Below are 12,516 nucleotides of genomic sequence, written 5' to 3'. Positions count from 1 at the left end.
CCAGAGATATCATCTTGGACAAGCTGTTGGCAGCCATATTAAACAGGAAAGGCAAAAGGATCTCCTTGTCTCACACCTTTACGGCTAGCAAAATATGGACCAACATTATCATTCACTTTCACACTCAAGGTACCATTTGTTACCACATTTTTAATCCAAACAAGCCAGCTATCACTGAAGCCCTTCTGTGAACAACAATCAAACAAAAAATTCCAGTTTACTTTGTCGTATGCCTTTTCAAAGTCAATTTTTAGCACAACCCCCTGTTGCCCCTGTATTTACTCTCTCTCAGAATCTCTTGGAGCAGCATAACCCCATCTGTGATGTATCTTCCCTTGATGAAAGCAGTTTAATGATTAGACAACAATTTCTCCATGACTGGAGTTACTCTGACAGTAAGGATTTTGGTGAAAATTTTGAAAAGCAAATAGGTCTGTACTCTTTTGGATCCTATCAGCTTCATCACCTTTTGAACCGGAATGTGACATGAGGTTCTGAAACACGATGGCGAAAATCGAACTCACCGGAGATTACCTACCCCTCCACTCCATCGGCTATTCCGGCAGAGCTCCCGTTGTCTCCCGCGGGCTCGCCGCCGCCTGCTAATTTCGCGATTCCCAGCTCGGCTCGGCTCCGCTGTCCGCTCCGCTCCGGCGATCCCGGCTCGTAGCTAGATCTGGCCAGCGGGAGATTGCTTGGCGGGATGGGGCGGTGCCTGGGGTTGCGGTCGGTCGTCCTACTCTGGGTGGCGGCGGCGGAGGCAGCGGCGGTCGTCGCAGCATCGGGGCCACGGCAGACGGTATTGGCATTGCCTTCAAATATGGTGCCATCTCCAGTCACATCCAAGGGACATCACTGGTCTTCCTCCGGTGCAACATGTATCAGTCGACCTAAGCTTGTCGAAGTCGTCAATGGACTGCTCGGTGTCATGAACCTGCCGTCAACCTGTGCAATACCATACGAACATTCCGCTCCTGAGGAAGTTGCTGCTAACAACGCCTGGCTGGTTAGTGTTCATTTCGGTTTTCAGTTATCCAGAGAGTGCCTTATGCAAAGCATTCTACAGTTTTGCCCTTCATTGCAGGCAAAATATCCTTCTGCTTTGGCTTCCTTCGACCAAATCATAACCAATGCACAGGGCAAGAAGATCGCCTTGTTTCTGGACTATGATGGCACCCTTTCGCCTATCGTCAATGATCCCGAGAAGGCGTTCATGTCCCCAGAGGTAACTGACATGTTGGATAAACATGCTTACTACTGAAAATCGGTTGAGTTATGCATAACTTGCTTGCTCAATCTGACAAACTTCCTTCAGATGCGCACTGCTGTGAAGAATGTTGCCAAGTTCTGCCCAACGGCAATCGTCAGCGGGAGGTCACGTGAAAAGGTGTGAAGACCAAGTTAAACACCTCTGGAAGCTGGGCCTGTAGTAAAATCATATATCTGATGCCTCTGCATGTTCAGGTGTTTGAATTTGTGAAGCTGAAGGAGCTCTACTACGCCGGAAGTCATGGAATGGATATACTGGTATCCTCTGCAGATTCTGAAAGTAAAACAAATAATGTTAGCACTTTTTAATCACTTTGGATTTCAAGGACGACTTTTAAATTCCAGAGTTTTACCCTTTTAGTTCCTTTATTGTATTTTCTGAACTATTCGTTATTGTAGGACAAAGAAACCAAACTGTTCCAACCTGCAAGTGAGTTCTTACCCATGATCAGTGAGGTATATAGTTAGTTGTAATTTTTTTCTAGGAAGTCATTTGGCTACTTGTATATGCAAATGTCAGCATGCTATATTTTTGCACAACAGGTTTACAAGTCCCTAGTGGAGGCCACACGATCAATCAAGGGTGCAAATGTTGAGAACAACAAGTTTTGTGTGTCTGTACATTTCCGCAACGTCGACAAAAAGGTAGAGTTGGAAATCAAGTTTAGCTGGTTCTGCCTTCCTTGGTGCAGCAATTACACTTTCCTCTGAATGTTCTACCTGTGCCTGTCTCCAGGACTGGAAATTAGTCACGGAGATTGTCGACAATGTCCTGAAAGCTTTTCCTCGTCTCAAACTAACAACCGGACGAAAGGTAGGAAGACTCCAAAGTATTGTAGTCTTGTACCACTGGCAGAATATGCATCTTACCATGTGCAATTATGTAGGTTTTAGAGATTCGTCCAGTGATTGACTGGGACAAGGGAAATGCAGTGGAGTTTCTGCTCCAGTTGCTCCAGCTAGATGACCCTGAAAGCGTTCTTTCTATCTACATTGGAGATGACCAAACCGACGAAGACGCGTTCAAGGTTTCATTTTCTTCAGGAAAAAAAAAAGACATTCAGATTGTACACACAAATTCACTAAGCATACATTCTGTTTCTTCTATTGTTTGCAACGACGATTAGTTGCTCCGGAAGCGGAACTATGGATTTGGGATTCTCATTTCGCAAGTGCCAAAGGAGACTGAAGCCTTCTACTCACTCCGAGCCCCATCTGAAGTAAAAAAAAAAACGCCTTCCATTCTCATGCTTGATTTCTGCACTTGTTCAATCAACTGATTAGGCCGTTTCGGTTGCCAAACTGTCATGCAGGTGATGGAATTCCTCAATTCCTTGGTAAGATGGAAGGAACAATCAGCATGAATGATAAAGAATGATATCTCAGTTATAGCCGTTTAGTCTGGCAGCGGGCGACTATTTCACAGCGCTGGAGGTGGATAGCTTAGGTAGCTGCCGACCCGGACGTTTGGAACCTGGCAACGCGCGAGGTTGATATCACAATCATTGAAACCTGCTCTATGATTCGGATGTAATATAGCACCTAATTAATACCCTTGCATTACATTTTCTATACTAGTTGGATACGGAAGGAAATACAAGACATAAATGCTATGCAGGGTCAGTGGCTTTATTGCTATACGTTTTCACCATTTAATAGTTGTACGTTTGCAGGGAGCATACTACTGATGGAACAATAACATGGTCATGAGCAGCGAGTTTCTTTTGGTAAGAACATATGATTATTTTTCATAAACTAATATGAAAAGAACAATGCAGCTATAATGCATTGATTAACATCAATTAACAAGTTGATGGTTCTAATTTAGAGTTATCGCACAATAATTTGGGCATAAACAGTAAGATTATCTTTTGTTAATAAAATATTTTTTCTTAGACAATGAACAGAACAATGCATTTTTCATGCACATGCTTCTCCATTTTGACGCGTCCAGTTTAGAGGTTATCAAACAGTAAGATGGCCATGAATAATAAGAACATTTTTTTGTCAAGAATCTTTATATTTTTTCTGGGACCATATGAATAGAGCAGTACATTTTCAGGCATGCAATAACATCGATTAATAATAAGTTGATGCATCATCAAACCGCTGCTTCTAATTTAGAGCTTATCGAACAGTAAGATGGTCATGAAAAATAAGAAAAGTTTCTTATCAGGAAAATAACATTATTTTTTCTTGGACCATGTGAACAGAGCACTGTTCCTATTACAGATTAATTAAAAAAACATTTTTTCAACAAGGAAAAAATGCATGATTTTTTCGTCAAGTATAACTTTTTTTAAATGCATACATAATCTGAAATCTAAAGCCGTAAGCCCGTAGGCATCTTGTCGTTGCATTCAGAAACCGATCCATAGCTTTTAGAAGATAGGAAAATACATTTTCTCTTGCCAGATTAAACTAAAAATAGTTGTAGTAGAATCCACAAGAAATCAAGAACAAGCGCTACTTCTTCCCACAACATCCAACGTACAAAAAAAGAGTTAAAATAGAGCTTCTGGATTAAAATATACACATTGATATCCCATCTAATCTGAAAAATAACCAGCAAATATCTCACTCGGAGGAAGCTTGCGTGGAAGAACAAGGCGGTGGAGGAGGTTGCTGCCTTGGAGCTCGGCCGGAGAAGCTCGTGCAGAGAGTAAGACGACTAGAGGAGCTCGCTAGCTGCCTTGGAGCTCAGGCCTACAAGGAAGGCAGCCGGAGCAGCTCGCTGTCTTGGAGCTTGGGCAGAGAAGGAGCACCAGGCATGTCGCCCGGATACTAGCTTGCTCTAGCTAGCTGGGGCATGGACATGGAGTTTCGTTGGGAAGGTGAGAAGATTTTACGAAGGAGGACGAGATGCAGGTGGCCGGCAGGAATTAGTAGAACTCGTCTGGTCTCATCCTCTGCCCCATCCATTAATATCAGGTGAGCGTTGGTAGAGTTCAAGGCAAACTGCCAGCAGTTATTGCTCTGTGCCTCTGCACATGAATTATTGCTCAACGCATGCATGCATGGACTAAATACGACTAATACACGTCGACAGAAAAGCTGGACAAAGATAGAATACAACATTAGGAGTTAATACATTGCTAATCTCCAACCATGGGACGGAGGTGATATCATCCTCGCCCGTTGCCGGGTTCCATTGGGTATTTTCGAGGTAGCTGCCGCCTATACTAAGATGACATTTCGTTTTATTTATCATTGGCAAAAAAAATTCCCACTTTGCCCATGAAACCCTGCCACAGTTTGCATCATCGTTTGTTATTTTGTGGACGAAAGAACTTTGTGTAGGTTGACATTCGGCACCACGGCATCGCTACAATCCAGTGTTTCTCATGTTATCGTCTCCACCTGTCTCTGCCCTGAAAACGACAGGCAAACAGTGGGGATGAATAATGCTGTTTCATTAAGTATTATTAGGCGACCGGTAGGTGCTAACCTTGACCGACTGAGTTGAGTTGTCAGTTGGAAGTTAGAATTCAGAATATTCTTAGCGGCGCAAAACATCAGTTTAATACTACGAACGTACGTACAGTTGCGTTATTTTTAAGAATCAGTAACATGGTAAACATACATAAGTTGTCTAAGTTGATTACAGAACATAGCGTGGAAAAAAGGAGCAAATCTTGGAGGCTTTCATTTTTTTTCTTCCATAATCTTTTTCTTTTCGAAGTCAGCCGACAACCAAACCACGTATGTATAAATATCAACAAAGATTTTTCCATAATTTAAACCGCATTGGCAAGGGTACGATGCATGCATGCAATGGCAAGGGTAGGTGGCAAGGATTCTCCCGACCATCTGCGGCTAGCTTGAGCTCGAATTTCGCTTGCGGCCCCGCAACCCGGGTTCGAGTCCCTTTGTCCATAGGTTTATGTATTGTAACTCCCTTTATAGAAAACTTAAGTCCTCAAAAATGTTCGTGCCCATGGGGCTTTTTAAAATTTATTCTCGAGAAGTCCATATATATAGCTTCATATAGTAACTCAAACCGTTCTATGATCTTTAGCTTCAAGAAGTTATTCAGCGGCCAGTAATCAGACGGATTTAAGGATTTGCTTGGTGTACGGTGTGCCACGGTGGCACTGGTCCCCGAGGCCGACAGACTGTAAGAGTTTTCTTTTCTGGGAGTGGACAAATAAAGGTAAAACTACATATAGTTCTTTATTTTCAAATACTTAAAATTTATATTCTAAAGTTTTAGAAAACCTGCTAAAAAATCGTAGGGGTAGGGAATGATGTATACTACAAATCTGTAAAATCTGAATATGAATTATTGCCGCCGTCTCATTGAACTTGTCAAAGATATGACTAAATTTAGATGTATCTACGTACTAAATAGTGTGCAAATACATCCAAATTTTAAAAATCTCAGACAACTTTCGCAGAACGGAAGGAGTTTTTTATATTGTAGGCTATACAAAATGACAAATTTGACAAATTATATAGTGTTAAATATGCACTGTTCACTTTCAAATCTGTCTGATTTTATCATTTTTGTGTAGCTTAGAATAGAAAATAGTTTATTAAGATTTTTCACATTAATAGAACTATAGATCATCCTCCAATCAGGCTTCCGCCTCGCTTTATAAATAAAGCCACACACAGCCAAACCGATACAAGGTCATGAGGAGGTCTTACAAAGCAGATCAAGGATAAACAAAAAAGTAAAATGAAAGCCAAGACTTGCCACCAAAGCCATCAAAGTGAAACCAAGAAGGATCGGAGCTCCACGACGATGCCCCCAAGAGGGTAACAACATACACGCCGCTGCCATCAAGACCGCAAGGTCAAGGGTTTTCATCCAGAGTAGTAGAGCGACGAAGATAGCCGCAATGGCGCCCCCAAGTGGGTTACGTCGCCCGCAGTTGTTGTCGCCGTTGGCGTCGAAACGCCGAGCTTTCGGCCGGAAAAATCTTCGCACACACCCGATATCTCGAGCCGTCCAGTGTCTTCGAGCCCAAGCTTCCGAAACACGATCTGGGAGAAGCCGGTATGCCACACCGTCACCTCCAGGATCTCTTGCCGCCCGCTCCTTGCATTCAAATGACCAAAGAACGAGACCACCACCGCCGCCACGTCGGTCACCGTGTAGATGCCCGCCGGTCCATTCCAGGGTCGCCGCCCCGGTGTCCACGAACTCGGGTCAAGGAGCGACAACAGGTACCGCGAGGCCAACGTGTTAAGTGGAGTATGCCTGTGACGGGCCGCAGGGGCGGCATCCGGAACCAACCAGAGGAAACCTTGCTTCACCGCCATTGGCGGTCGCCCACCGGACGCAACTGCAGGCCTGCCAGGCCCAAGTCAGGCCTAGACCACGCCTAGGTTAGGCCCAGATCAGCCCAGCTAGCCCAGCCGTTGCGCTGCAGCGCCATGGCCGTCACCACCAACCTGCATAGTGAGCGCCCTGCCTACCACATCCATCTCCTCTGGGAACCCACCGGAATGCCGCCGCCTGTCGACCACAGGGCTGAGACCTTCAGGATTAGGCTACGATGACGAGGCCCGCCCAATCCAGATTGTGTCCGGAGGGCCAAGATCTGGGCATGTCGCCGCGAGCCACCTGGCCGCCTCCCTGGACGATCTCCCCACCACCGGTCGTCTGCATCCACCCACCACCAACGCCGTAGGCGCGCAACAGGGCAGCTCCTGACCCTTGCCCGCCGTCCAAGTCGCACCGTCGCCGACCGGCGCTGCCCCGCACAGCCCTACGCGAGCATGGGTAGGGGAAAGCCGCCGTCGGCATCGCCCGAGCTTTGCCCGGCGGCTCCCGCTGGCAGCGGCAGAGTGGGGGGACTGGAGAAAGGGGTTGGTGACGGGGATTAGGTTTTTTTTAGACAAACAGGGAGCGCTCCCCAGCTCCATTCTCATTATAGAAAATGAAACACATAGCGTTTTAACAAAATAGTAATAAAAAGCTAAAGAGATCCAGCCCATCAGCTAAGCTGAGGGTCTTAAGAAACATAACGAAAAGCTCTAGACAAGAGGACAGTCATCACACAGCATCTGATCCCAACTTGCCAAGAAGCAGATAAGCCCAGCTACACTATGTTTTAAAGCACTAAAGCACCTTCTCAAACACCCAGACCATGTTATCAGATCACCACATGTATGTTGCCTGATTCTTCCGGGTGCTCCGACAGGTAGGCTTCTGAGGCACGCCCTTGATGGGTAGAAGCCGTGGACGACTTCCAGGTCGAGATCCAATCGAACGAAGTGCATTTCAGTCTAGCATCAGCGATGGCACCGTTCTCAGTCTTCTCACCAGGGCGCTGATACGTCTCCGACGTATCGATAATTTCTTATGTTCCATGCCACATTATTGATGATACTCACATGTTTTATACACATTATATGTCATTATTATGCGTTTTCCGGAACTAACCTATTGACGAGATGCCGAAGTGCCAGTTCCTGTTTTCTGCCGTTTTTGGTTTCAGAAATCCTAGAAAGGAAATATTCTCGGAATCGGACGAAATCAACGCCCAACATCCTATTTTTCCCGGAAGCTTCCAGAGCACCGAAGAAGGGCCAGAGGGGAGCCAGGAGGGCCCCACCCCACAGGGCGGCGCGGCCAAGGGGGTGGGCGCGCCCCCCTAGTGTGTGGGCCCCCCGCGGCCCCTCCGAGGCCGCCCTTCCGCCTACTTAAGATCTCCGTCGCGAAAACCCTATTACGTTCGACGAAACCAGAGAAAACCTTCCAGAGCCGCCGCCATCGCGAAGCCAAGATCTGGGGGACAGGAGTCTCTGTTCCGGCACGCCGCCGGGACGGGGAAGTGCCCCGGAAGCCTCCTCCATCGACACCACCGCCATCTTCATCAACGCTGCTTGTCTCCCATGAGGAGGGAGTAGTTCTCCATCGAGGCTAAGGGCTGTACCGGTAGCTATGTGGTTAATCTCTCTCCTATGTACTTCAATACAATAATCTCATGAGATGCCTTACATGATTGAGATTCATATGATGATGCTTGTAATCTAGATGTTGATGACCCACAAGTATAGGGGGTGTATCGTAGTACTTTCGATAAATAAGAGTGTCGAACCCAACGAGGAGCAGAAGGTGTTGACAAGCAGTTTTGATGAAGGATTCACTGTAAATGCTCACAGACAAGTATTCGGGGGTTTTGATGTAACAGATGAATAAAGTACAAGTAAGTAAAATGCGAGAGAAATAATTGCAGCGAGTGGCCCAATCCTTTTTAGCACAAAGGACAAGCCGGTTTGTTTACTTATAATGACCAAACGTTCTCGAGGACACATGGGAATTTAGTCTCTTGCTTTCGCTACATATAGCTGATTAATCTTCATTGTTTTGATAAGTGTTGTGTGGGTGAACCTATGCTAATGTACCGCCCTTCCTAGGACTAATACATACTTGTGATTATACCCCTTGCAAGCATCCGCAACTACAAGAAAGTAATTAAGATAAATCTAACCACGACCTTAAACTGCGAGATCCTGCGATCCCTCCTGCATCGATATACCAACGGGGGTTTAGGTTTCGTCACTCCGGCAACCCCGCAATTGGCAAACGAGTACAAGATGCATTCCCCTAGGCCCATAAATGGTGAAGTGTCGTGTAGTCGACGTTCACACGACACCACTAGAAGAATAACACCACAACTTAAATATCATAACATTAAATATTACTCAACCATAGTTCACTACTAACATTTAGACTTCACCCATGTCCTCAAGAACTAAACGAACTACTCACGAGACATCATATGGAACATGATCAGAGGTGATATGATGATGAATAACAATCTGAACATAGACCTTGGTTCAATGGTTTCACTCAATAGCATCAACAACAAGTAGAAATCGGTATCGGGAGAGTTTCCCCTATCAAACAATCAAGATCAAACCCAAATTGCTACGAGCGGTGACGATGTCCAGCGGTGGAGATGGCGGTGATGATGGTGGAGATGATGATGATGGTGATGGAGATGATGTCCAGCTCGATGGCGGTGACGATGGCGTCGATTTCCCCCTCCGGGAGGGAATTTCCCCGGCGGATTCCTGCCCGCCGGAGAGCTCTTTTCTCTCCGGTGTTCTCCGCCCCGCAGGCGGCCGTAACCCTTCGTGAGGATTCCTCCGTGGCTTAGGTCTTCGGGACGAAGGGTTTCGCGAAGAAAAGGAGGCGAAAGAGACCGAGGGGCCCCACACCACATGGTGGCGCGGCCGGAGCCATGGGCCGCGCCACCCTATGGTGTGGGCTCACCCCGGGTCCAGCTGGCTCCCCCTTCTGGCTTCCTCCGTCATCTGGAAAAATAGGATTTTTTGTAAAACTTCCTTCCACAGTTGATCTTCCGAAATATCGCATCCTGACGGTGCTTTTTCCAGCAGAATCCTGGCTCCGGTGCTCGATCTCCAAATAATCATGAAACATGCAAAATAGATGAAATAACATAAGTATTGTGTCCCAATATGAAATATATCAATGAATAACGACAAATTATGATATAAAATAGTGATGCAAATTGGACGTATCAACTCCCCCAAGCTTAGACTTCGCTTGTCCCCAAGCGGAACCGAACTCGATAAACGAGGACCACATGTTTATGGAGTGAAGAGTCGATAAATAAAATACGGACAAGAAGCATCATATTCATTCACACAAGACATTATAGTAAACAACTTCCTCATATAACTCAACTTGAAACAAGTATAAGGTAATCACAAATAAAGGTGCATAAGAAATCATAATTGGTGATGGAAAACTTTGTTCTTGGTCAGAGAACAGTTAACAGATTATACTTTATCTATTGAGCAGCACTCTCATATTAAAGCTTATGGTAAACTTGCATACTCAATCATATTAATCATTGATGACTTTCAAAGCTATAATCATTCAGGTAAAAACTTGTACTAAACAAGAAAGAGTAAAGACATGATGAAGCAAATCACAATATAATGGTTTGATCACAACAACTCAAATGCTTGCTGGAGATGGAGGGAAATAGGTTTACTGTCTCAACATAAAGTAAAAGACAGGCCCTTCGCAGAGGGAAGCGAGGGATTAAATCATGTGCTAGAGCTTTTCGAGTTTTGAAATCATATAAAGAGAATAAAAGTAAAGTTTTGGGAGGTGTTTGTTGTTGTCAACGATCGGTAGCGGGTACTCTAACCCCCTTGCCAAACAGACCTCCAAAGTGCGGCTCCCATGAAGGACGTTATCTCTACCAGCAAGGTAGATCATCCCTCTTCTCTTTTGTTTACACATGTATTTTAGTTTATTTAAGGATGACACTCCCCCAACCTTTGCTTACACAAGCCATGGCTAACCGTATCCTCGGGTGCCTTCCAACAATCTCATACCATGGAGGAGTGTCTATTGCAAAATTAAGTTGCTTACCGATGAATCAGGGCAAAACATGTGAAGAGAATTATTAATGAAAGTTGATTAATTGGAGTCGGGAACCCCGTTGCCGGCTCTTACTGCAAAATTATAGGATAAGTGGATGAAGCCACTAGTCCATTAATGGAGGCCGCCTAACAAGATCGAAAGATAAAACACCACATACTTCCTCATGAGCTATAAAACATTGACACAAATAAGAAGTAATAAGTTTTTGAATTGTTTAAAGGTAGCACATGAAGTATTTACTTGGAATGGCAGAAAATACCATGCAATAGGTAGATATGGTGGACACAATTGGCATAGGTTTGGGTTCAGGTTTGGATGCACGAGAAGTATTCCCTCTCAGTACAGGTCTTTGGCTAGCAAGGTTAAACAGCAAGCATAGGAGTTGAGGGAAACAAACAAATATACATGTGATAGAAACAATCATGCATCTTACTTGTAAGTACAAACAGTTTTAACTTTAGAATACTAATGCTAAGGACTGATAAGAAAGATAATAATATCTTCTACATGTATTTCCTCTATTTTTCTTAAACTCAAAGTGTTGTTGCTATTGACCATTGCTAAGTTTGCCAAAACCAAATAGATTTACTTAATGCTCCCAAAGTGGTACCAATACTAAAATCAAGATCAATCATATAGTAGAAATTGCAAACTAAAATAAGGTGTGCAATATGTAAATGATAAGACTTCTCATTAATATTCCATAACGATAACTCACACCAAGGGATACATAGACAAACTAAAGGAGAGATACTTCCACACCGCAACCCATCTCATACGATAACTTCCCTACTCATGATATGACACTACTTGATAGTAAAAAGTAAAAGGTAGTGATAATGTGATACCGCGGCACTCCCCCAAGCTTGGAACAAACCAAGGGGATGCCAATACCGATGATGGATTACTCCTTTGGCGATGGTGGTGATGAATTCCCGTCTTCAGACTTCCAAGATAGAGGCTCTCCATCAACAAATGACATCTTGGTCTCGGGAATCTTGAAACTAGCAGCACGGCTTATGTGTTTAAACCTGTTTTCATACTCACAGTTTTGATTATGAATGTCATAGAGTTGAGCTTGGAGTTTGTTGGTGGTGTCGTGAAGTGAGAGGATGTCGCCCCATAGCTTTGCAGTTTCCTTCTCGTGTTCAGGCAATGAGTTCGGACACAATCTTGTGAAAGATATCCACTTCACGCTCGGCCATCTTCTTGTAATTGAAGACCTCTTGTTCTAGCTTCTCCATCCTGTCTTCCAAGCTTCCCTCTCCTTTGGGACCACGAACATCTTTGATCGGCAGTTTCCCTCGACGAGCATCAACTCCTTTGGGTGCATCCTCAGCTCCTCCATGTACAAGTTGCCAACATCCTTGCAGGAGCTGTCCTTCGGAGTTCCCGATGAAGACATGATGGCTCTAGATCCAAAACAAATCCTGGCAGAAACAGCTCGAAACAAAACACGTCGAGAGAACGATATACGGACCTCCAGGGGTCCGGGGGATTTTATAATAAAAACTTTCAGAACAAACGGAAAGTACCGGATCGAACCGCAGGTCGGAAAGGGGCGGCGAGGCGGCCGGACCATAGGTCGGCGCGGGCCCGAGTCGGGCCGCGCCGGCCTATGGTGGCACGCCCTCGTGCGTCCTTTCCACTCCGTTTCGAACTCGTAATTTTTCATATTTTCCAAAAACAACAAAAATAATGTTCGGAAAGTAAATCGCGAACTTTTCATTACCAGTACTGTTACCTATTCAAAGTCGAGTTCTGGCGGACTGTCAATTTGTCCTTTGATGAAAGCCTCCGGCGTTTCCACTTGAATAATATCAACATCAACATTATAAGAATCACCTGAGATATAGTGCTTGAGTCTT

At 44.8% G+C, this 12,516-nt stretch overlaps 1 protein-coding gene across 3 annotated transcripts; it reads left to right on the top strand.

Moving 5' to 3' along the window:
• Positions 1-500: 500 nt before the first annotated feature.
• Positions 501-2,677, top strand: LOC124673911 (probable trehalose-phosphate phosphatase 1). 3 transcript variants are annotated; one of them, XM_047209962.1, is made up of 10 exons: positions 501-1,006; positions 1,139-1,225; positions 1,316-1,387; positions 1,465-1,563; positions 1,669-1,725; positions 1,813-1,914; positions 2,006-2,083; positions 2,157-2,297; positions 2,397-2,489; positions 2,583-2,677. In XM_047209962.1, exons 1-10 carry the CDS (start codon positions 704-706, stop codon positions 2,631-2,633), a joined length of 1,083 nt encoding a protein of 360 aa, XP_047065918.1. In that variant the 5' UTR covers positions 501-703; the 3' UTR covers positions 2,634-2,677. The 3 variants fall into 3 exon arrangements, with proteins under 3 accessions (XP_047065918.1, XP_047065917.1, XP_047065916.1); XM_047209961.1 differs by having other exon boundaries at positions 1,085-1,225; positions 1,465-1,527; XM_047209960.1 differs by having other exon boundaries at positions 1,085-1,225.
• Positions 2,678-12,516: the final 9,839 nt, after the last annotated feature.

Source organism: Lolium rigidum, chromosome 7 (genome assembly GCF_022539505.1).
Source record: "Lolium rigidum isolate FL_2022 chromosome 7, APGP_CSIRO_Lrig_0.1, whole genome shotgun sequence".
NCBI lineage: Eukaryota > Viridiplantae > Streptophyta > Magnoliopsida > Poales > Poaceae > Lolium > Lolium rigidum.
This window is presented reverse-complemented; position numbering and strand designations above follow the sequence as displayed.

Bases quoted from the DNA above. Each gene is read 5' to 3' on its own strand.
- LOC124673911 (XM_047209960.1), top strand. From the start codon at position 704: ATGGGGCGGTGCCTGGGGTTGCGGTCGGTCGTCCTACTCTGGGTGGCG. The intron at 2,298-2,396 runs GTTTCATTTTCT...AACGACGATTAG, and splicing joins CCGACGAAGACGCGTTCAAG to TTGCTCCGGAAGCGGAACTA. The intron at 2,490-2,582 runs GTAAAAAAAAAA...ACTGTCATGCAG, and splicing joins CACTCCGAGCCCCATCTGAA to GTGATGGAATTCCTCAATTC.